Source organism: Hermetia illucens, chromosome 1, assembly GCF_905115235.1.
Source record: "Hermetia illucens chromosome 1, iHerIll2.2.curated.20191125, whole genome shotgun sequence".
Taxonomy (NCBI): domain Eukaryota; kingdom Metazoa; phylum Arthropoda; class Insecta; order Diptera; family Stratiomyidae; genus Hermetia; species Hermetia illucens.
In genome coordinates this window covers 71,433,540-71,460,126 of record NC_051849.1, presented here as the reverse complement: position 1 = coordinate 71,460,126, position 26,587 = coordinate 71,433,540, and the positions used below count along the sequence as shown (strand labels likewise).

Genomic DNA, 26,587 nt, shown 5'->3' with positions numbered 1-26,587 from the left:
GCTTCAAAAAAATATTTCGGTTTTCATCATTTTTTTTCACTGCTCTTTTTTGCGGGCACCCTTAAGAATATGATTTCATACCAAATGTTGGTTCATATTTTCATTCATAATGATTGATTTATTACTTTTTGAGTCCCGCAAATGAAACTCGTCGTTTTGAGAAAAAAGCGTTTGAAAAAAAGGTGGACCTAACCCCATGCCCAATAATCCCTCACTTCTAACCCTATAAAATCTAAAGGAACACGGCCGTAATGAAGTGCGAATTTGCGGGTCCGAACGACGTCCGATTCACTTTGATAAAAGAGCGAAAATTGAAGCAAGGGTTTACATGTGTTTCTAGAAGAAATCGAAGTTTTATGGGCCATTTATCCTAGATTTACAAAAATTTGGAGTAATATAGAACATATGAAGCATGTTATCTTTGTTTGATCAAAATCGTACTATTACTAACAAAGTTACAGTATCTCAAAATTGACTTTACCGTGTAAATTTACTTCAACCCAGAGTACTAAATATCAATATTACACCAAAGTGGGTAGCCTGACAAGCTAAATTTGTACACATAACCGGCTAGATACAAATGGGATATTCCGCACTCAAATATATTCACAGACGAAACAAACAAAACCTTTCATATTTGAAGCGTCAAGCTTCCGGTTTTCCGGCTTGTTTTATATATATATACATTAGAGAAAGTGCCAAAAACATCAAAATTTCCAAAAAAAAAGTTTAACAAACTACCAAAACTTCACCTTTTGATATTTTTAACAATTCTGGTTTGCGGGTGGGTGTACTGAATTATTCTTTTCTTTTAGATGAGCAGGTCGTCCTCTAGCGAGCACTTTTTTGGAGATAGTTGGATAAATTGCCATATAGTTTAATAATGAGCGATGATATCAGTTTAAAAAAAGTGTTACGTGTGCTCAAGATATTAGTAAATATATGGTGGAAAACTCTCATTTGCATCTTTATTCAGTTCTTTAAAAATAACCAAAATAAAGGCAAAAAACAAGCGTGTCAAGAGAACAAGAGTGTCGGAGCTATAAAATGATCAGTTCTTTCATGGACTCATTCTCAGTATCTACTCAACCGAAAAATCTGTAAAAAAAAATGTCAAAGCTGCCTATCTTGTCCAGCTCTCAAAACATTCTTCAAATAAGTTAATAATATTTGGAAATTGACCAAAAATCTCCCTTAAGTTTATCCTAGCCATAAAAATTTGTAGCAATATAGACTATTGTATGGAACATGATATTCCCACTTTTGGTCAAAATCGTTCTATTGCTGACAAAGTTACAGTAGCTCAAAGTTGTATCTTCCTGTAAATTTACTGCAACGCAAAACGCTAAATGCTAATGTCACAGTAAATTGAGTAGTCTGACATGCCTAATGCATATATGTATGTAAATTACCGGCTACGTACAAATGGAATAGTTCTTCACTCAAACATACTTACACAAGAAATGCACAAAACCCTTTCATTAATTCCATATCTTTCAAGCGTCGAGCTTCCGGTGTTAAACTTTAGAACAGTATTTTAAAAAATCTCCGAGCAAACATCTGAACTAACAATTTCTTGCGGACCCTACTGGACAAAGGAAGACATCCCAAAACACAGAATAAAATTCTTGATTAACGATTCCCACGAAACTTTTTCCATTTCCTCAAATACAATTCCTATCGAAAATTCGAATGATACAATCTTTCAATATCAATCACCGGCAAGCTGATAGAAGTACATTAGAAAATGGACATATTACAATTTAAACAGTGTCCACCAGAGACAATAAATAAAAATAAAAAAAGCGATACGGATTTCGATTATTCATATGATCGTGTAATACTAAGCAATCAATTTTGATTTGAAGACATAAACGAAAATGGGATAACCAAAATCTCGTTTTCTTCTCCTTCTTTAGCCTTTTTTTCGTTCAGTAGCGGGGTCGGCTTGTCTAGAGGTTTTCAAATCAGCATCTAGCGTATCAAGTCATCGCCTTCTAAATTCAGACCAATCTTAGCTAGTCTGCTATCGGCAACGCGAATTACATGGCCATAGGATCGAAAACTTCTCTCTCTCGCAATTTTTTCATGATAGGTGCAACCCCATATCGATCGAGGTATCAGATGTAATCATAGCGTGTTACTGCACTGATGCAACAGAACATCTCGAAACTCGCCCACCTGAGCAACTCGCCTATCTGCCACTGCAAATACCAGTTTCTCATTACTTTAGAATAATCCCTCGAAGGTTGAACTTACCGCAGGTAAAAGTTCTTCAATTCCAACAGAATAGTTTAGGAAATCAAATGAAAGGTGTTTATTACACTTCTAGAAGTATATCCTAGCTTCATCATCAACTTGCTACTCGACCGAAAATTATGAGCAAAAATTATTTTGTCTAGTAAAAAGAAATATTTTCGCATGAAATTGAAGGCTTTATTTAGCTTACCCAGAATAATCGTTGCCATTTTTAACGTAATTGCACTATGTCTCTCTCGAGCCCTCCTCTCTATTAGCAAAAAACTGAGAGAGTCCATTTTCAAAAACCTCTCTCGAGGGGAATTTTTCACCAATAAAATCGTTCACCATCGACAGGAACAGATAATACTCACTTGGCGCCAGGTCCGGTCTATAAGAACCCCTCAATCAAACTTCCGGGGCTTCTGGCAAGTTACTATACTATTGATGTATGTGGCCTGGCATTGTACTGATAGAATTCTTTCGGACGGGAACTCGACGCAATGCAGCTCTTGAAGAGCTACTATATATCTAAATAACGTCAATGTTAGTGACTCCAGTGATGTCGGGGCAGAACAAGTTGGTTGGAAGCCGATGTTGACTATGGTGACACGGCACAGATAAGCAATTAGAGGAAGACGTGGAGTCCATATCAGTTTAAACAAAAGACGTTCTCACTCGCAAACGAAGCCAATACCTGCTCGCCAAGATTGGGCACAAGTGGTCTCTCTATGCGCCTGAGCAGAAAGATGGGAGATCCTCAATTTCATACTGGCCTGCAACTAGAGATAATACAATTAACGCCAAAACTCCAAAAGAAGGGTGGAGTGCTCTATCTTCAGATAACATTTTAGAAATCGTTATCAAATTTACACATGAAGAAATGAAGATTTACTAATTTTTTGAGATTTATTATAAATTACACATTTTTGTATAAGGGTAGGGTAGGTGTCAGTGGGCACTCCGAGGAGCCCAATTAGCGCTTTGGTGCGCCGTTTTGATGCCACAAACTCCTAAGACCGTGACTGTTGTTATCGGAGCAGGCAGCCAGAGTCCAGCCGGCTCTGATCTTCAGAGCCAGCCCCTAGCATTCACGAAGTAAAGCAACTCTCGCACCCTGCAGCTAGAAATCTCTCTGAGGTCCCCAAAGAATGGTTTACCCAGTGTCCGCAGCCTGACTCTAGCCAGAGCTGGGCAATCGCAGAGAAAGTGCAGGAGGGTTTCCCTTCCTTCTCCACAGCTTCGACAATGCGATTGTAGGGTATGCCAAGCCTAGCGGCATGGTCCCCTATGGGCCAGTGCTCCGTGCAGACCGCCGTAGTCTTGTATGCATTTGCACGTGTCTGGCACAAGAGCTATCGTGATCGGGCTATGTTATAAGAAGAAGCCAACATACTGGTACATACAGGGTGTCCGAAAATCAACGATAATACCTAAAGAGTTGGTACAGCAACTGAAAAGCATCCGGAAAAACATTAAATGTCCTTAGTGAAAAGTTTGATGGTTTTCGAAATATTAGCAATTCGGAATTGGAATTGGACTTCGATATTCCCAAAGGACACCAGTTGTGGAACTTCACTTCTTCCATGTTGCGCTAATGTGTGAAGCAATTTCATAACGCAGTTCTCCAATAGCTGATACCATTGACCCGAGATATTTAAAACGCTTAGGCTTAGGCTGGTCACTGCCACTGACAGGGATAGTTCCTGTTTCATGAAATTCAGATTGAATATGAGGCCATGTTGAATGAGGCGTTCATTCCACTTTTGGACAAGTTGCTCGAGGTAAATTTTGCTATGAGATCCTAGGAAAACATCACCTGCATGAAGAATTGTATGGGGCGCTGGACGTTGAATATCCCGTTTGACGGTGTCCATAAGAAGAACACAGAAGAGTGTTGAGAAGATGCTTCCTTGACGAACACTAAACGGTTTTAGTACAGCTAGCACACTTCGAACTGGCAGTTTTTCTGGCAGTGTTGTCGTAAAGCATACCAGATGAGTTCGTACGGCACACGGACAAACGCTTTCTCAAGATTCAGAAATGCACTGTAGAAAGAGCGATGCTCCTCACGGTGTTCCTCCATGAGTAACCGCGCAGCGTGTATTGCGTCAGTAGTTCCATAGTTCTTGGCCAACCCCGCTTGATTCACAGTTATTTGAACGATTTCGCAAGTACGGTTGTCAAGAACGTGTTCAAAAATTTTCACGGCATGGGGGAGCAACCGGATCGGACGGTAATTTGAATATTCTGTTGAACTACTTTCTTTTTCCATATTGGAACTGTCTTGCTTTCTTTCCAGTCAGATAGTGTTCTATCTTTCTCAATAACTCGATTAAAGAAATCACTGCCACAGTATTGGATCCCAGATCTTCGCTTCCCAGAGCTCAGAAACGATGTCGTTCGGTTGTTTTCCCCGATTTCAATCATTTAATTGCTTTCTCGACTTCAGTGCCGCTGGCAGGTGGAATGGGTCCAAATGTCGGCAACTGTTGTGGAAGAGGAGGATGAACAAATTCTTCTGTCGCGTCTCGAAGGTCGGTAAGCAAAATCATAACCGCAACAAATGTGTTCGATATCCTGTGTGCATTGGTGTCGACTTTTGACAAGTCGGTACAGATCTCTCTCGCCATCCCGAGTGCCCAGTTTATCGGCGTTTCTTTTCACGGACCTTCGTTTAAACATCGTCATTCCAAAGCCAAATATCTCGGTTGATGTACCACTTACCGTTTTGTGAATCATGGGTTTAACTTGGTTCCACGATTCTTCCACATTCGTAATGGTTGGTAATCGCGTAAAATCATTTCTCCTTCTCGGCAGACTTAAAGCTCTAAATCAAAAAACAAAAAGTTTCGAGATAAAAACTCATAATTCTCTGACCACCCTCATATTAGGTGCAAGTTTACCCTTTCGGCGGTAAGTAATTTCTACCTTAGTTCTTAGACTAAACTAGTGTAACTTTTAGGATCCTGCAAAGTACCCAACAAATCGAAAAATAAAATGCTTGATACCGATTAAGATCAATTGAAGCAATAAAAATCTTATAGCAGCGCAAGTATTAATAAATTTCCCTTTCGCATGGATAGGGAGCTCCCTCGATCTAGAAGCAGAATCTTACCACTTGTTGCATGCCATTGGTTGCACAAACCACAAACTTCGATCAAATTTCGTCGCAATAGATTCTGAAGTTTTCAAGTAAATGGTGCGTGGCGGCAGACAGGTTTTACGTAAAAAGCCATAAATAATCTTTCTGGCAGTTTTTATATATTATATAACATAATTTACTTTTTTTTTTTTTTTAAATTTTGTCGTTCCTGTGGATATTTCCAACTTCCTTTCTATATTTTATTGCTCGATTTTATTTTTATATCATAAGCTGAGGTTAATTTCAGCTTCTATTCCTGTAAGCTTTGTCATTTGACCACTTCTAAATCTATTATCCCTTATATCTATATCTATTGATATTGCTGTCTAAAAACATTGTCTTGCGCATACAGGCAATTTAAGTCCAGGTAATTTAGATTTGTTTGTTGTGCTAATTATTTAATTAATACTAATTAATAGCAAGTTTTTAAAAATTAAATTTTGGAGCATGATTTTTGTGTTAAAATGAATTTGCTGGTGGTGATAGGTGAAACCTCCAATTGGGGTATTTTTCCCTGAAGGCTTTCGTAATTTATTTATTCTATTTAATACTGAATGGAGTATGTATACAGTACGTAACAAAGTATGTCTATTTTTGAAGGTTGGTTTGTTTGGTGCTGTTGGCGCAAGTGTTTGATATTCCATATCTTTTGTTCGATTGCTGTTATACTTGTATAATGAGGCGGAGATCGTAAAAAATAGAAATTTCATTGCTGGTTGCTTTGATATGTTCCGCCGATGCAAACCTCCTTCTTTATTATTTGCCTTGTGCTGAAATCTTCTAATCTAGAATCAGAGATTCTGCTCTTTATTAATCCAGATTTGTAAGATAACTTTTGAGCAAATGTCAACAAATCTACATCTTTGTTATAAAAAAATTGTGATGTGGTCTTATACTTTTATCAGCATAGTATACTGATCATATTGCTCTAATAATAATTTTTATTAATTTCGAATTGTTTGTCTTGTTTTTTAAGATGTCTGTAGACTTAAGGTAGTAGTACAATGTGACGAGTTGAAGAAATCAGCTTTTTACGAAAGTGCATAGATGTTGAAAATTTACTGTCAAAATATCAGATTGCAATTCAAAATATTTCTCGACTCATCGCGCAAAGAACGGGGCGCGGCAGTAGATATAACTAGGAAGGACCAATAGTCGCAAGCATCCGTTCCAATCGTCCCTCTATATAATACCCTTCTTATAATCAGCTGACTCAGATCTGCGCATTATGTAAAAATATACACTGCTAGAAAATAAGTATACGAAAAAATATTTTGGAACATCTAGTCAGTAAAGGTTGTTATTAAAAATCGTTTATCAAAACTTTAAACTCGTTTTACTGAAAACTACTTAACAGACTTATTTACCTACTCATGCCGATATGTGGAACCATAAAAACGTTTAGTTTTATAATAATAAATATTTCCTAAACTATTTGGCATAAAAACTATTTGAAAAATGAAAAAAGTCCACAATTCACCATTTGTTAATTTTAAGAAGTATTTGCATATTCAAAGTTCCACATGTTGCGGTAACCCAACATAAAGAAAAAAAATTCATTCGCCAAATGTTTCCCCGAGTAAGATCATCTTTTTTTGGGAGGAGTCTACTTTGGCCATAAAAATATTTGTATTTACCACACGGGTACTTGCATACCCATCGACATACAAACAAACTCTCGGATCTTCACAATAGACTTGATTTTCACTAATGATGGAAATCATTTCCACGAAGATTGGGCCAACAAAACTCTCTTTTGAAAAAAAAAAACTGTTTTTGAAATTATCAGTATTTTAAATTTCAATCAAATTCAAATAGACTGAAAAGCCCGCGCCATGTTGTGTGACGTTACAACTCGAGCCGATAAACTTCTGTAGCCCGGCAACTGACAGCTACTCATAGAAATATAAAACTGTCAATATTAATTTCCCGCGTGAAATGCTAAGGAGGACGATGAAATATTGTTTCGTGCCTTGCTGCACGAATAATTTTTGACTGTTCCGAAAGGAGATTTTCAGAAGACGTGGATCGCCATCGTCCGGCAGAATCCAGATTCTTTGGAGACAGGTTTAAATTGTGAGGATCATTTCAATGTCAGTTAACATTTTTAAACGTTAACTCCAACCTTAGTTGATAATATACGATTTCGATAGAATTTTATGTTTAAATTCAAATCAAGTCACAAGAGAAGAGATACCGCAGAATATTCAAGGTTCGAATCCCGCTCAGTGCGAATCCATTTTTTGCAGCCTGTGAGTCTATCAGAAATGTACGTTTCATTGCCGTTCAGGCAAAATCCCCAGAATTTGCTATATAGCTTATTACCATTACTGCCGAAACGTAAAGTAACTTGAAGGATTGTCCATTCACTCTTCACTTTCCTTTTAAAAACTGATTGATTACTTGAAAAGTAACAGGTAATAAACACTAAACAGGGTGAAAAAGTTGACTGTCGGGGAGCGTAACCGAAAGTAACGACAGATGGTACTTTCGGTCACGCTGAAGAGGAAGTAAGTCGCTTCCCAAGTGGTTCGGTCCGTCACCAAGTGGGTGCGGACCCAGGACTCCCAGCATCTCAACACTAAACCGGATACCTTATGTAGATAAGATTGCTCGCTTGATGACATCACCACGTTTTCTTCTCCGCCTTGTGGGAACTCCCTCTTTAAACCATTATAATAAGCAAATGAGCGTTTCGCAGGTGAAACTACTATTTCCGCTTAAAAAAGCATATAGCCATTTTCTAACGCGAGGAGTCTATTGGTCCAATTTTCTGTCGAATTATGCATTAAGCAATTTTCTTCCATTTTTTAGCTAAGAAAATTTTGAAGCCGAAAAAAGTACACGTAAATCCATCCGGGGTACCCGGGTACCCCTTTACAAAATTTATTTATAGTTATTAAATAGATATTAGATAAATAAATTATGATAGGTTATGTTCATTTTTATTAAGGGGGTCATCCTGTGTGAAGGCTTTTTCGCTTTTTTAAAATTTTTTTGTGAAGAACTGGATAAAGATACAAATACGAATTTTTCACCATAGATTTATTAATATCTTGGTCGTGCATAGTAATTTTTCCACCCCCATCGCATAGCTCTTCATTGCAATACAGGGCAATTTATACACCCATCTCCAAAAAATGTGTTTTTCTGCTGCCACGCTAGAGAGCGCTGCAATCATCTTAAAGAAAAAAAGTAAACGCGATTTTAACGTGCGGACTTAACTACAGTTCGCAAACTAGGATTATTAAAAAATATGAAAAACTAAATTTTTTGTGCCATGTTCAACTTTTTTTGAATTTTGGTATTTTTTTACGGCTTCTTCAATGAATAAAAAGAAACTACTGAATGAATCGCAATTATCCTAGTTTGCGGACCGTAGAAATATGTTCTGAATAAGTCGTGAAAATTCAAAGAATTTCATTTGATAGAGTTTGGGCTATGGTGGCAGCCGATTTTCTACATTCAGTTTCGAGAAAAACGCATTTAAAAAGTAGAATGTGATTTTTAGCCATAAAGTCTTAACTGACCATTAATCTGCTATACCTAGTCCATAAACCTTAGGTTTCGCCAAGAAGCACATGTACAGCCTTGGCTTCAATTTTTGTCCTTCTAGCGAAGTCATTCGAACGTCATTCGGATCGATAAATACGAGCTTTATTACGGCGATCGACATAAATCTGGCATGTTACTTGTCACGTGTTTAACCCCATAATTTTCGAAGGACTCCGAATATCAAAAAATCACTTTACCCATATATTCTACACTATATCTAGATACAATTGATGCCAAAAAAATCTATTCCGCGAATCCGACACACGGAATGATCCCTTTAATTGTTTATAAGGTGTATATGCGAGTACGATGATTATAATTATATTTCATAAGACCATCGTTGCGAAAAATATATCAACTTTTCGGCGATAACATAGTAATACAAAAAAAATAATGAAATTATTGCATTGTAGTAAGTAGATTTATTCAACATAATTTGAATGTATTCATTGCATTCTAAACATTTAGTTATTTTTGCCGGATGTTCATCACCAACGGATTTTTACACTTATTGCAACTAGAAATTAAAACTCAACATCGTCTCCGTCATTGTATACACCCGGGACTGAAGAAGGGAACAAGTTGTTCCCGAAATATCAATATTTACAGAATAAAAAGTTACTATAGCGACGGAGACAGTGTTGCGTTTTAATTCCTAAGAACTTTTTGCTAAAAATATCGCGAACACGCGTTGATTATTATTTCCTGGTCTTTCTCCGTTTGCAAATAGGTTGGTTACTGCAAATGAGGCATGATCCTACTATAACCTTTTTGCCAGTATTGTCTCGCACTTGATTGGCACCAGTAACCTCTACTATAATTTGGTTTGTCTTCTTAACATTTGACCGCTAATTTCACTGGTTGATTTCGCATAATCTGTTGATTTGAAACTTGATCTTCACTCGTCTATATTGCTAATTCTTCTGCCAGTTATCATACTAAAAGTCTCCGTTGGTTGTTCTTTTTAGGAATAACTATATTTTCCTAATAAAAGATGTAAGCATCAAGGGTATTGAGGAAAAACGCTAGCGACCATCTATACGTACATTTGGCTCACGATATCGACACCGTTTTAGTTTTACTATAAAATATAATTATCTGTGGCTATGTCATCATCTAAAAAATACATAAACATGTGTCTTATAAAAACGAAAAGCTTTATTTAATTTTACAAAAAAATGTTAAATAATATACCGATCAACATGCGGGAATATCCGAACTGTGCTTGTAATAGCCATGCAACGTGTGTATCTTTCTTCTTTGAGTATACAAAAGCATACTAAACTAAACTAAACTGCCTCCAAAATGTATAAATTTGCTCCAACAATGTTACAGAATGTTTCTCAGATATCAAAGAATATAGAGATCTTCCTTTTTACTTATCTTTTCAATTCGAGGAAATTGGAATTATCTGAATTAAGAAGGTATACTGGGTATTATACCTGATTCAGGATTACAAACCACTATTTGTGATTCAATAACATATGATAATAAAAAAAACTCACTATATAATATTTTATTCACTTTAAATACCTTCATGAACCATAACTTAGTCAATATCTGTCTAATATATGAACTACTTTTGAGCTACAGTATTACTCATAAATCTGTGCTTGGGCACCCGGGTGGTAAACAACGTAGATTTTTTTGAATGGTAACACATATAAAGACATTGTTTCATTTTGGCAAGGTTTAGTAAATTGGGAAAAGTAAGTGACAACACGTGCTATTTATTTATGTGTCCTCTTTTGCTGACATATAATAATATAAGCGAAAAGTTAAAAGGAGCGTAATCCACAAAAAACATGTATCCAAAATACAATGGAAAAAAGTAATTGAAATGCAGGCATATTTCGCACTGTTGAAACACGAAAAATTACTTTTTTTTCTAACCTGTCACAAAAACAAATGACAAGAGCTATCGAGTTAAAATTTTGAATGCTCATTCACACACTTTGAAGTTAGAAATTTCACTTATAAAAAAAAAGATAGAAACGAAATTGGGGTGTCCATGCCTTTTCGACATATGCAACATTTTCTGCGCCTTTTCCAGGGAAATCTGACGGGAGGATACATTTAATAATCTTATATATAAAAATCAATTGCTGTTCGTTTGTCTCGCTAAAACTCGAGAACGGCTGAACGGATTTATGTTATCTTGGTTTTGAAATGTTCGTGGAGGTGAGAAAAATTCGAATAATTGCCGGTAAATCCCTGAAAACAGCACTTTTCTTTTTCTCATATAAACGTTTTTTTCTAAACAAGATCCTACAGGTATGCAAATTGATTGTTTGGGATGAATGCACAATGGCCCATAAGAGGTCACTGGAGGCACTGGACAGAACGTTGAAAGATCTTCGTGACAAGCCAACTATTTTCGGTGGGGCCATGATTCTGTTGTCAGGTGATTTTCGTCAGACTCTTCCAGGTATTCCCCGATCAACTGTTGCTGATGAACTAAATGCATGCCTAAAACAATCGAATTTGTGGCAGTATGTAAAGACGCTCCAATTAACAACTAACATGCAAGTATTTTTGGAAGAAGATGATACTGCGAATGTGTTTGCAAAGCAGTTGTTAGACATTGGAAATAATAAAGTTGCAGTGAACACCTCGACCGGATTCATCACGTTACCCACAGATTTCTGTCACATCACAGACTCAAAAGAAGAGCTTATTCAGCGTATTTTCCCAGATGTAGCGCAAAAGTTAAATAACCATAATTGGCTGGGTGAACGAGCAATATTGGCGGCGAAAAATAAAGATGTCGAGGATCTCAATGCGACCATTCAGAATTTTCTTCCAGGACAGTTGGTTTCCTTCAAATCAGTCGACACCGTTATGAACCAGGATGATGTTGTAAACTATCCCACGGAGTTTTTAAATTCACTGGAATTGTCTGGATTACTACCTCACAATTTGCAGTTAAAAATAGGGTCAGTTGTCATGGTGCTGCGTAACATTAATCAACCTCGACTGTGCAATGGAACAAGACTGGTTGTGGAAAAGCTGATGAATAACGTCATTGAGGCAACAATCATAAAAGGAAAATACAAAGGAGAGGATGCCTTGATACCGCGGATACCAATGATTCCAACGGATTTACCATTCGATTTTAAACGCTTACAATTTTCACTACGCCTGGCCTTTGCGATGACCATAAATAAATCGCAAGGACAGTCGTTAGAAGTTTGCGGAATCAACTTGGAGTTTCCCTGTTTCGCGCATGGACAATTATACGTCGCGTATTCGCGTGTCGGACAACCGTCTTCTTTGTTTATTTACGCACCACAAAACAAAACAAAAAATATAGTTTATGAGAAAGCTTTAAATTGATTAACAAACTGTATCATAGCAGTGTGAGCCTGTCAATATCAAATTTAATCCTTATAAATAGCCAGTATCTCAGGAAAGCTCTATTTTGTAATTAAGCAACATGAAGTGTCGAAAGTAATAATAAAATTTCATGATTCATTCACAATATGCTTTTTTATTTAATACGGATTCGTTTTGTTTGTTTTAAAATTATTTTATACAAAAGTTTGGGTCTTTTATTTATCGATTGAGGCCGTTCGAAGTCTGCCGGGTCAGCTAGTATGCAATATTTCTTCGTTCTCTCAAATATTAACACCTAGCTTTCCCAATATACTCCTTTCAATTTCTTAACTTCCATTCCAACATCTATTTACATCCAACATTTAAAATGATTAATTTTATTCATTTTAAAATAAATCTAACAATTGGTAGCTTTCCCCTAAGCACTTAAATCCATTTCCATTTTTAAAAAAATTAATTTGTACACAATAACAATTCCCTAATATTGTAAAGGTCTCGGTTAGTAGGAAAAGTGGGTAGTGCGGAGGCCGAAAGTGATCATGTCTTTAAGCTAGAACCCATTCGCAGAAACTACCCAAACTAAAAATTTGAAATAAATCAGGAATTTGCCACTATATGTGGCATATATAGTATTATAATATTATTAACAAAGTTAATAATATTAGTTTTAGTAATTGACTGCAAAACCCCCCTTAAGCTCATTCTAGCACCATGCAATTTTGGGATAACATAGAGCATGATCCTACCAAGTTTGGTGGAAATTGCACTATTAGTAACAAGGTTATAACAGGTCAAGGTTGTCGCTTCTTCGTAAATTCAAGACTGAATGGGGATATTCTCACATAATATTGTATATGCATATATTACATGCTACGTACTAATGGGACAAGTGCACACTCAAATGTCTTTATAAAAGGAATACACAAAACCTTTCATACCTGAGGCGTCCAACTTCCGCTTTCCCGACTTGTTCTTTATAAAAGCAGTCAATGCGACGTGACTGGCTAGAGCCTATTCCGTTTTTAAAATCAAAGAAATCACGCCTTTTAAATTTTCAAGCAATTATATAACTAATTATATATGTACATTTTTTGGATAGAAAATATTCAAATGCCATGCTCATATTTACGCTCGATCTGAGACATAAAATTACTGTGAAAATTACTGACTGATTTAAAGTTTTTGAAGGATATTTCACCAGCGAATCCATATTACATACTGCACCGGTAACTGAGAACAGCTTTCGTTAAATTCAAAATTTCCCAAAAAGAAAGATTATTAACGGTTTGTCTTCAGATGATTTACTTTTTAAAAAAAATCCCGGTGTCATTGACTTTGAAATCACCGGAACTATCGAGGCCTTTCCGGGAACCAGTCTAAATTGCTTGAAGTTTGCCGAAATTACGATTTATATAAATGTAAAGCCAACTCTTAAAGCTCTAAAGGGGAAAGACCTTTTAATTTCGCATAAGCACTTTATTGCTTTTTTGTTTATAAATCATAACCTTTTTAAAATCGGTTCAATGTCTGTCTGTCCTATTCACTTTTCTCGGAAACGGCTATACCGATTGATACTAAGGTGGGGTTGAAAATGGTGATTTCTCTAACGAATCTATTCTCAAGAACTACCCAACCGAAAGGCCTAGACCTTAAAATGCTCTTCATAACAATATCTACTCAAATACAGCTAATAATAGTATATTACTGGGTTTACCCTACAGTTGCAGGAATATAGACTGAGGTATAAAGTTTGATCAAAATCGTATTGTACTATTATTGATAAAGTTACAGGCTATTAAAATTGTAGACTTACTGCAACCCAAAATACTAAATATCGGTATCACACTAAAGTGAATACTTTGACATAATAAATGTACGTATACATTGCGGGCTACATACAAATGGGATAGTTCCCCACCCAAATATTCATACAAAAGATGGCGGGGGAGAGGGAGATCTTGGATTGCACATCAATGAAGGCAAGACGAAACATAAGTTTGGCTCGTACGGTTTACGGGATATCACCATGTTTGTTTGGTTTTTTCGACGCAAACCCACGCATCGGTTAAGAACACGTGAATTTTTGTACAGTGATACTTGTAGAACTGAAGTGTAAAATTCTAATAAGTTTTCTCAAACCGTAGACTAACCCTTTAACTGACGAGTATACAAATTGAGGATAAATCCTCTTCTTCCTTCTCAATACTCAATCTACACTTTACAAATTTTTGTAACGAACATCCCCTCTGAAGGTTGAAGTACAGAAATGTTGGGTGAAGATATGATCCTTCTTAGATCTTTCCTTTCTCGCTCTAAATCACATGCGACCGAGAGCCCGTTTCGATGGGCCATTTTAGTACAGCTGCACCTAACTCCAGCACATTTTCATGATTTTAGATAAATTTGCCTTCGTGGTAGGCAAAAGCCTACTCGGAAGGTAATTTTGGTCATTCCACTTGTAACCATTTTTTACATTTGCTTTCCCAGATTTTCCAATCGAGTTGGACATTTTTCTGCAGGGATTGAGCGAGTACTACTCGATTTGAAAAATTGAGATAGTATTGCAATGTTGAAACAAGCAAGAAGAAACAAGATAAAAATCGATGATATTCGGAAGGAATTTACCAATAAAATAAGAAATGTCATTTTTGTGGACGTTGCCATTTGAATGATAAATTTATCTACGTTTTCGCGTAGATATGTAACATAAAAACTGCATCTCAGAGGCCGAAGTAAGAAAAACACAACATATGTCATTTGGGTGGAACGAACTTAATCACATGTTAACACACTGAAATAAAACACACTACGGAATGACTACGGAAATAATTATACCAACAATAATTATAATTAATGGTGTATCCAATAAAATATATGAATGGATGCAATTGGCTTTGTGTCGCCTCCGTTACTAAACATCGGGCCTGAAAATGTTATCTTCAAAGTAGGAATATAATACCAACCGCACTTAACCCACTATTTATGTTTAACTCTTTGTAAGTTTTAAGTATGTTATTCATATTACTAAATCAAAATACCAATTCATAAAATGCAGAATAGTGTGTGTGAGGAAATCCAGTTTGAAACTAAATTTCGCCCCATTTTATCCGTTTAGCTCTCGTTTCACTCTATACGTCAATAATGATCAACACTTCGCGCTCTTACAATATGGAAAAATACAATTATTCACTTTAAGTTGAATCTACCATTGGTTGTAATCAAATCCAACACAATGCCTTTGATTTAGGGCTAGAGTTTATTGAACGTTAATTTATGAAAGAAATTATCATTGAAATCGGCAAAAACTCACCTATAAATTGCTTAGTAATATTTGTGCGTCTGACATCATGCGTAACCGTGTTCAGTTTTTTGTGAGACTATGGTTTGTAGCTGCTTCAAAACAGTGTTGAGAAAACTTGTTTTACAGTGTGGTGTATGCATAGCCAGCATGAGTTAATACGCAATAAAATGTAGAATCATGTTCCCGAAACTCATTTACTTTGCAAGATTTTCTCTCTTGAGATTGAGGTCTAATTTCAACCATATCTGACTTTCTGGTTCTGGAAATCTTCCACTTGTAATACATAAACACGTCCGAAATTCAGCCTTGTAAAAGAATTGTGGATTGAATCCGCAATAGTTCTAACTTTCTATACATGAATTGAAATCCTACATGCTGGTGTAGATTCAAAAAATCAATGAAAACTAAGTATCACTATTGTGAATTGAAGTTAAATCAAACATAAAAGCCATCCGTCAGTTATCGAACCGAGATTATCGCAAATATCTTATTTATAAAAATATATTCACAACTCCGATTTTATCAAAGGGGGATTTATCCCTGCCGTGATTCAAAACCAGATCAAAGCCGAAAGACTAGTCTGGAATATATTGATATCGTTCACTTAAGTTAATATTTACATATTTGGCGTACTTTCGTAAAATTGGTAGTTTATGATAAGGTTTACTCTGAAACAGGTTAAAGAGAAGTATTTTTTCATTGGGATTTACGAGTGTTTATCCGCTGCCAATATACTATCACGGCCGGTAGAATTTTATTCAAATGAATAGCTTCCTAATGAGAATAGAAAAAAATGCAGGACCAGAAACTTACTTAAGGGAGATCAACCATTCCGGAACTTCAACCTTCTTTTTATGAAGAGGTATCATAATTCAGGATGCTGATCCGTTGAAAAAACATTATCTGAATTACCATATTAATGGTTTTAATTTAATGTGATAATCATTGACTAGGCATTAAGGGGGAAAGATCCTACAGTACTTTCAAATTTGGCACTTTCCTTTTTTTGCTTTAAAAATTCATTTACAGAGAACGTTAAGAATGTATTTGGAATGTTTGAGCTTAATAGAAAGTCTAAGGTCCCTACCAAATACAAGATCGAAAATTTTACTCCCGAGGCTTTCCCCCTTAAGGAAACTGTCAGAATAATTTGCTAAAATATGCCTTTAGTGCGAAAGATTAATTTGGATTTATATTATTTTTTTTTTATTGTTTCCATTTCATTAGAAACCAATATTTTCCCAAAATTACAGATTTTTAACGAAGAAAAAACCGTTAATCGAAATTTCGTCCCGCTTATTACTTACATCAAAAGCTGAGAAGTAGAACTTTTGATGTAAGTAATAAGCGGGACGAAATTTCGATTAACGGTTTTTTCTAAAATTTTGTTTAACACAAAACCTGATTAAAATCGATTTACTGTCTGTCCGGCTGTCTGTTTGTCACATCCTTTATCTCTGAGAAGGTTACTTCTATTGATATGAAATTTCGCAGAAAGGTGGGAACTGTGAATCCCCTCGCATACAGTGAGTAATACAGTTCTGCGCTGAGTTTAAGTGGAGGTCCCCATACATGCAAAGGGGGAGCGTAAATCTCAATGTACACTTTCCAAAGCTGGCCTCAGTTCTGACGTTTAATTTAAAACGGGGGGAGTGTGGGTGCTGGAAAATGATAATTTCTTTCGGGGACCTATTTCCAAAAACTAACCAACCCAAAAATGTGAAAAAATAATGAACGGTGCCTAGGCCTCAAAATATCCTCCCTACCGATACCGATAAAGCTAACACTAGTATATTACCATATTTATGATTAGTGTATATTTTAAAATTTGACTAGGAAGCGCCCTTAACTTTGTCCTAGAATCTTCAATTATCATAGACTATACTATAGGCCACGATATGGCCAAATTTGATGAAAATCGCACTATTTCTAACAAAGCTGTAATAGGCACCAAATTAAAGTGAATGGTCTGAAAAACTAAATGCATAAACATTACGAGCTGCATAAAAATGGGGCAAATTCCCATTCAAATATTTTTATATAAGAAGCAGTAGAAGGAGGTTGATAGGTTATGGCTGTTTTTTCCACTTTTGTTTTGCACCAGTGACGAAATAATAGAGAAATCTACGCAGAAGAAGAAAAACAAAATTGTCTGTTGCCAGTTTCAACATTTCTGCCGAATTTCATGCTAAATGGTATAACCGTTAGAATGACTTCTCTACCGGGCGACCGTGGCTAACATTCCCACAATTAAATAACATTGGTAAAAGAGGCAATTAAAGTAGTTAAGATGATTCTCGACTATTTTGTTTCAAATAAGTATGTGAATGTAATTGGCAACGCGAGATTACCTATTATTATTACCTTAAATACATATGCGGAACATTGCGCGTCAACCCCACCTTCGTACCGTTGCTATCGAGTCCTGGCAATATGCATCAATTCTCTCCACCATTTTCTGAGAAACTTGCAGTCCTCCTCCGCATAGTCCTCTGGCGACCAAACGTCAATCATTCTGTGATAGTAGATTCCATTGCATGGCAAAACCCACAATGGAGTTGTCGTCTTTCTCAATTTGTGATATATTTCACTTCCACTTTCTGATCGACTTATCCACGTACCAGCACGCAAATGGCACAGCCAAGAAAAACAGGTATAACAGGAACGTCATCGTAAATCGGATCCAAATGAAACTACGCCAGGCCTTAAGGCAAACATTTTCCACATTCCTCCAGGAGCAAACACAAAATCAAGGCAACGGGTACTTGGAGCTGACTCAGAACATCCAAAGGATGGCGTGGATTCCGGGTTACTTCAATCATTAGACGATATTTACTGAGGACTCGAATGCAATCGGTTAAGGATAAGAGGAAGTGTATGCGAAATGATTTATGTAGGGCAGACAAAACGAATAGCTTTAAAAACCCAAATCATAAAGAAAATTTTCAGAAGATGAAACACTGAAGAAGGAGACAGTTGGTTTCCGAATTACGTATTTGTATATATTTGAAATTATTATTAGCAAATAAAGGAAACTCTTTCCCCTCCATTCTCGCCTGCAGTGACATTTGTTAGAGTTGATTTCCAGAATGGCTTTAAGCGCCCTTTTCGATGACACTTTTAATCAATCGTGTTGATACCACAATGACCACATGATTTCTTTTAGTTTTTGGAGGAACCAGAAGTCTGACGGAATCAAATTAAACGAATAGGACAGTGGTTGAACGTTTGATGACATTCTGGTAGTCTAAATTAAGTTTTCACACGCATTAACACAACCACGACATGAGGTATTGCATCTTAAGTTCAATTGATCTTTTAAAATCCATTAAATAAACCATTAGTTTAGATGAAAATCCACTGCACGCACCTAAATTGGGCCATCAATTTTCAATTTTGACAATTTGCCAACCTTAGGAACATACCAGATTCGTTTTTTGTCGCTTTCTTATTGCAAAAGGTTCTCCCAAATTTAAGGAAAATTGGATTAATTCTGTTCATTAGATTTTTCTCTATGCTACTCCGCGCACCAAAAAACATGCTTTGAGAAGAAGCTTTTATTACTGATTTCTACTGTATGTAAACCATTGGACACACCATTCGAAATATCCTAATAGAATTGCAGTTATTCTTGAAAAAAATAACGCCGACGCACAATGCATCGTCCAGTGGACAATAATCGAAATATACCATAGTTTGACGAGTTTTTTACTATTTGGTATTAATAGGAGGACCCTCGACAATTGTTAAATCCGAATAACAATGGCGGAAATTAAGGAATCATTCTTTTTTTAAATAACCGCTACTTCAGTTATACTTTATTTTTCGTGTGAAACGCCTCATATTTTGAATAGAAACCCGTCTCCAAATATTTGTCACTAAACTGTCTTGCTGGCCTGTCAAGTCAGAATAATTACCATTATTGATATATCCTTTGGTAATTCTTACATATTTTAGTTGCCTTATGTATACACTTGAATTTGCTGTGTAGCTTGTGTACGTCTGAATGAGACTTCCTAGGTTATAGCATAGCAAGGGAAGAATTGCAAAGGAAAATCAGCAACATGAGCACGCTTTTTTATCTCAAGTTTAAGAAAAAATTGGACAAAGTCGGTAAAAATCGTAAAAATTTCATCTGCGCTTCGCTTTTCCGCTCCTGCAATATGTACAGTCGTCAGTGGACCCTACAAGCATTGTAACGTAGCCTAGGCCAGGCGAACTTTGTGGAAGACTTTAGACTTCATTCAGTTGCGCTAGATAGAAATGCGAGTGAAGGAGCTTTGCTGCAGATATGGCTGCAAACTCTTCAATTAGTGATCAGCAATCATCTTTAAATTATCCCCAGGCCCGAGTTTTATACATTGACTTAGAAAGTATAACTTTTTTATGTCTGTGATTAACGATATGCATACCGACTGCTTTCCCAGCATTTATTCATTAAATTTGAAGATCACACCAAAATGTTCCAACTGAAATTTCCTTTTGCGTAGACTCTTTTGTAACTTTTTCGACTGAAAGCAGAATTGGGTGTAGAGATGAAGGGAAAGAATTAAAACTAACATGCCAATGGAGATTCAATGACAATACCAGCCATAGCCAATATACGGTCACCAATGTTGCATTAAGCGTCGATGAATATTTCTTTTTAAGGTTTTCTTTGCAAAACAAAACCTTATTAAAATCGGTTCAACGTCAGCCGGAGACGACCCAGAGGGGAGAGCAATGCTACTAATGTCTGTCTCTGTCTGTCACACGAACTTTTCTCAGAAACGACTATACCAATTGATACGAACTTTAGTGAACTATGAACGCCCAGACATGCACTGAATGATATCCTTCTACGTTGAGGTTAAGGGGGGAGGGGGGTCCCCATACATGCAAAATGTTTTTTCACCGAATATAGTCATGTTGGGTATCAAATGAAAAGTCTCGATTAGTACTTTTCGGAGCCGGTCTTAGTTTTGAGATTTGCTAGAAAGGCGGGAAGGGTCAAAAGCGATGATTTCTTTAACGGGCCCATTCTCAGAAACTACCCAACCGAAAAATCTGAAAAAAATCATGAAGTGGCCCCTGTATGGTGTCCAGGCTCCAAAATACTCTCCATATCGATATCTGCTCAATATAAGTTAATAATAGTATATTTCCATATTTTTGGGGAAATTGAGTTAAGTTTATCCCAGAGTTGGCAGTAGTATAGAATATAATATGAAGCATATTACCCCCAAGTTTGATCAAAATCATACTATTATTAACAAAGTTACAGTAGTTGAAAGCTTGACTTCTCCGCGTAAATTTACTGCAACTATATTTCAGTATCACACTAAAGTGAGTAGTCTGACATGCTAAATCCATATACATAACGGGCTTCATGCAAATGGGATAGTTCTGCACTCAAATATACTCAAAGAAGAAACCAACAAAACCTTCATAACTGACTTGTTTATGGCTACTGTGGGTCAACCCGCGTCCATCGTCTACTGATTACTGTCGGCCTATAAAATGCACATTTGTTGAGAGCTGAGTAAAAGATCGTAATGGAGAAAGTTTTTGAACTCCAGATAAGCGAAATTGGGTTATAAAACCGCCAAGCAACGAGACTGAACTTTATGTTTCTCATCTTGTTGGGAGGTAGTGCTTTCTTTTCTAATCCGTAACATTACAATCTATAACTTAAAACCAAGAATTTGCATCCCCATATGAACATGCACCCGAAATCATTTTCTAGCCCAAAGCCAGCCCGAAACCAACATAAAAGCAAATCCGAAGTCTGCCCGAAACTAGTCCAAAGCTAACCTAAAGCAAGTTCGAAACAAACCTAAAGCAAGCTCAAAGCCAGTCGGAAACCGGTCCGTGTAAACACAAGACCTTATTAAAATCGGTTTACTGTCTGTCTGTCTGTCCGTCTGTCCGTCACACGCATTTTTCTCGGAGACAGTTGTAGCGATTGGCAAAATTTGGTAGAAAGATTGGAACTGTGAACGCTCACGCATATAGTGAATTACATCCTTTTACGTCGAATTTAAGGGGGGCTCCCCATATATGCAAAAGGAGGGTGTACATTTTTTTTCATCAAATATAGTCATGTGGGGTATCAAATTAAAGGTCTCGGTTAGTACTTTTCGAAACCGGTCTTAGTTTTGACATTTGTTGGAAAGGCTGGGAGTGCGGGGGGTTCAAGGGGGGGTTTTAACGAACCCATTCTCAGAAACTACCCAACCGAAAAATCTCAAAAAACAGGGTGCTGCCACTATATGGTGCCTAGGCTCCGAAATACCCTCCATACCGATATCTGTGCAAATAAAGTTAATAATTGTACGTTACTATAATTTTTAGTAATTGTCAGGAAAACCCCCCTTAAGTTCACCCCTAGAATCACAAAATTTTGCAGTAATGTAGGTTACAGTATAGAGCATGATCCTGCCAAATTAGGTGAAAATCGCACTATTACTAACAAAGTTATACTAGGTCAAAACTGTCGCTCGTCTGCAAATTCAAGACTATGAATGTCAATATCACTTAAAAGTGGATATTTTCACATAATATATGCATATATTACGTGCTACGTACTAATGGGACAAATGCACACCCAAATCTCTTTATAAAAGAAATACACAAAACCTTTCGTACCTGAAGCGTCTAGCTTCCGGTTTCCCGACTTGTTTAGGATTTCCTTCTTCTGGTGACCGCCATTTAGCGCCGATACGTATTGAAAACATCATGTTTCATCACCAGTAACAATAGTTTTTAAGCAGTTTTTGGTATACAATGGGACAAATGCACACTCAAATCTCTATATAAAAGAAATACACAAAACCTTTCATACCTGAAGCGTCTAGCTTCCGGTATCCCAACTTGTAATGTTGCATACCTCACCTACCCATCTCTAGATAATATCCTCAGTGAGTGATCTCTAAAACTACAAAGTTCCTGCATTTTCCTCCCCTACCGTCTGAGTGGCTCCTGTGTCCTATAGCCATTTAAACTGCACCTATCCGTCGCTCCGTCTTTCGTAACCAAGCTGGGGCCGGCTACGGTTTCATACGCACGAAAAAAGATCATCGGCATATCCTCCAGTGGCCCGCCGCTACGTTCATCATCGTCGCCCGACTCACGAGCACTTTTAAACCATTCATGCTCCTGATAGACGACCCTTTTTTAGAAAGTGTTGTTGCCGGAAACAGTGAAAACGCACAAAGTTATGGCGTTGAAATTTGGAGGGGAATGTCAGTACAGATGTGGCAATTAAAATCGTGTTAATAGGAGCACGACGAATGGGCTCTTCTTCAAGGGATGGTTTTTAGTTTGAACTCACGCAATGCATAGTTCCGGATTTTATAAGCAAAAAGATATCATACCCTAAGGTATGTTAGAATGTCTTTCTGTGACACCACAATGTACCGTTACGTCCTGAGTAAATTTTGACTGATGGGCAAAAAACAGGAACACATGCTTTTAGGTAGTGAGAAAAAGTGGATTAAACTATTATAATTTGCTTAAAAAAATTGTGGAATAAGACCGCTGGAAGTAAACAACAATACCAAGACGCACAGGATTTCAGCATATACTCAAGATATTCTTAGAATTTTCATAACGTTATTGAACTACATGCAATGAATGACACCTCAATTTAAAATATCGAACATTCGTCATCAATTACAATACAATACAATTGGCCTTTCCGAACAGCTCGAACTAGGCTGCAACAATGGTTTCAATTACGCTCTCCTACAAAGTATATTAATATTTCCATGGAAAATGCAGAATATTACTTTATTACATTTCTGGGAAAGATCACAATGGACAGTGGTGAACATATCACCACGAACAACAACTAGCGCTTGCAATAAATCTTCAACAAAATCTGAATTGTAACAAATAAATTTTAATATGTGGATATGAATTCTTTTTACTTCCGCATATCTCCAGAAATATTCTTCAAACTACTGGATGAAACATCGACAAAAAAACTACGCCGATATTTTTTTATCTAATTGCAGAATAACATGGAACCTGAAGTGAAACGGCCAAGATTTGCGTTAAAGATTGATGAATGTGAAAATTCCCGAGAAAAAACAGGAAATGTTCCCATGGAAATAAAATGTGTTCTAGCCAACGAGCTCACTAATCAAGTTAAAACCACTCGAGTGTATGTTGGCATCATAAAAAATATGAAAAATGTATCCACATTGATTGACCAGCTGAGCCGCAAACTACCCTTAGCGGATTTACAACATCTGAAGCGTGTTCGAAAAAACCAAATAATTCTGTTCAAAAAGGATGCAAGTGCGACAACCGACAGTAGAATAATTGATGAACAACATCGAAATACCGTTCTACAGTTTTTAGAGAATCAAGGACTAGACGCTAACATTGCTGCGGAACTTTGCATTGATTTGTCGATTACTGAAGTTGCTGCAACCCAACCAAAACTGCGCTGGCAGTACGACGAAATGAATCGATTATGGCCGTGTAAATTTCATCCAAATAAATATTTGGAAGCCTTACATTCAAATAAGAACTTCAAGGACGCGGAAAAATCCTTTCATATGAAAATAATGTCAGCAGTTAAATGTCTAGCGGAGAATGAACAATCAAGAACGGCTGGAATTTGTGTTGATCCCCGCACGAACAATATAGTCGCAATAGCTTCAGAGCAAACCCAAATCAATCCGCTACTACATTGCCCGATGGTGTTAGCCGATTTGGTCGCAAGGACCCAGAATGGGGGAGTCTGGAGTTATAGTATTGACTTTATGGAAAATACAGGAACTCTTAATTTTAGTGGCATTTCAAGGATACACTACGAACTTCTTAATGCAAATTTTGAAAGTCTAAATTTCGGAGCAGAAAAAGTTGATCCGAATCGGAAAATCAATAATGTGGATGCAATGGAGCAGGACAATTTATCAAAATATGGACCATATCTATGTACCGGTTACGACATCTATTTAATGGAGGAGCCGTGTTTAATGTGTGCTATGGCTCTAGTTCATAGTCGAGCCAAAAGGGTTTTTTACATGAAAAAGACCAAGAAAGGGGCACTAGGATCCAGTTTAAAATTGCACACTGTAAAAGATTTGAATCATCATTTTGAAGTATTCCAGATATTCGAATCAAATGAAATGGTTGATTAATCATGACTGATGTTGAACTAATCACAATTTTGACGAGAGAAGATTCCACTATTAAGTCAACTTTTAGTGCTCTTTCATTAGGTTTCCCTCTTGTTTCTTCCTGAAAAGTTAAAGACCCATTCAAAATTTAATTGCGCACTAATCAGGAATTCATACTTCAGAAAGCTTATCTCTATGACCAGTCATCCTGAGTCATTGGATGTTTTATATTCAAATATCAAATTTAAGCAGTAAATTTTTGGGAAATAATTTGTCCGCAGTCTGTAACACGGAATGTCACCATTAGGTTAAATTAGGAAACATTTGAAAAAAAGATCCAATTTCCAATTAACTTGAACAGTTGCTATGAGATCCAAGTGATGCCTTTTGTCTTGAATTGTTACTTGAGAATTTAAAGCCGCAATTGACCAGCTCTTATAACAGTATTCTGAAGACAGTTCATGTCGGCATGCAAACCGGAGAATATACATCTTATTAATAAATTCAAATAACTTTTTTTCGCAATTAAGTACAATTTCAATTAGAAATTAAGAACGTGACGTAAATGGTTGAAATTTTTATTTGCAAAATTAGCAGAGCAACGTATGTGTAGGAGTACACATTGTGACTTGTGAAGGATAAACAATTAAAATTTATGTTGGATTTTATTGTCTTTATTGTGCTTGGAAATTTTCCATGGAATCGTTAGATGATCCTCATAACAGAAAATATGAATGGCTTTTAAATTAAATTATTCTTGAAAATGTTGGTTTTATTGTAAAATTAAGACGGAATAAGGCCATGGGCAAAATTTGAGCATCATATTTTCTTCACTGTATATCCAGTCCCTTCATTTTAAATTGGGTTTCATACTAATTAAATGATGTTACTCGAGTAAACTCCAAACCAAATCAAGTCGTTAATCGTTTATTATTCGACAATTCCAAGCAAGACACAATTCAAAATGAAGAACTTCGTCGGGTACGGGCCAGATACCGTAAACCCCTTGATGAGAAGGCGGTGCATAATCATATATTAAGAAAGGGCAATCTCTCCATTGCGGACTAAGCTATGCAAAGGAATCCACTATCCCAGGATGGCTGACGAGCGGGGCGTCTCAGAAACGCATGACGTTGGACAGTGGAGAAGTGCAATAATAATAATCCTTGGCGCAACAATCCATGTTGGATCAGGGCCTTGAAGTGTGTTAGAGCACTTCATTCAAGACCGTAACGGTACACTAGGAGGCAATGTGGTCAGCATTGCGCTCGCCCGCGATTATTACCCTGATTTGACTCAGGTACTCATTCACAGCTGAGTCGACTGGTTTCCGACGTCAAATCACGATACAAATTCCACTGCCACCAGTGAGATTTGAACCGCGACCTTTCGTACGACAGCCTTGCGCTCTAACCACTCAGCTATCCGGACACCGGAGAAGTGCAAGCTTTTCGGAAAGTCCCGAAAAATCTGAAACACATTTCAACAAGAAGTTAGATATTGTCATCTATTTGCAGTTAAGTCTAAAATTGATAGACCAGTAGCTTACTCCACACTACAATTTTATTTTATTGTATATATATATATATTTCGGGAGCAAGTTGCTCCCGAAATATATATATACACAATAAAATAAAATTGTAGTTTGGAGTAAGCTACTGATTTATCAATTTTACATTTCAACAAATTGGCAAATGGCTGACGCGCCTCTTTTAGGAATATGTATGTATGGATGTGAAGCCTGGGAAGGGACTCAGTCTCTGAACATTTAGACCTTAGTAGTGCATTTTACTTGAGATCCCCTTCCAACCAACGGAATATCCCGAATTCGCTTATGTATCGCAGGATCTCCGTTAATGGCCGAGGTACTACCTGCTGCAGCAGAAGTACATTAGGATG

The 26,587-nt window shown here is 36.8% G+C and overlaps 3 protein-coding genes across 3 annotated transcripts in view; all 3 read left to right on the top strand.

Annotated features, from left to right (window-relative positions):
• Positions 1 to 25,446, top strand: part of LOC119646168 (probable inactive tRNA-specific adenosine deaminase-like protein 3) — an 80,698-nt gene extending 55,252 nt beyond the window's left edge. The window contains exon 3 of the mRNA XM_038046547.1: positions 23,573 to 25,446. Within this exon, the coding sequence (XP_037902475.1) occupies positions 23,579 to 24,709 (1,131 nt within the window). The 5' untranslated portion in view covers positions 23,573 to 23,578 and the 3' untranslated portion in view covers positions 24,710 to 25,446. The remainder of the gene's footprint in view (positions 1 to 23,572) is intronic.
• The window catches only part of LOC119646171, a 66,779-nt gene that overhangs the window by 2,823 nt on the left and 37,369 nt on the right, over positions 1 to 26,587 (top strand). The window lies entirely within an intron of this gene.
• Positions 11,246 to 12,274, top strand: LOC119652284 (ATP-dependent DNA helicase PIF1-like). Its single transcript, XM_038056317.1, has one exon. The coding sequence runs from the start codon at positions 11,246 to 11,248 to the stop codon at positions 12,272 to 12,274; it is 1,029 nt and encodes a 342-aa protein (XP_037912245.1).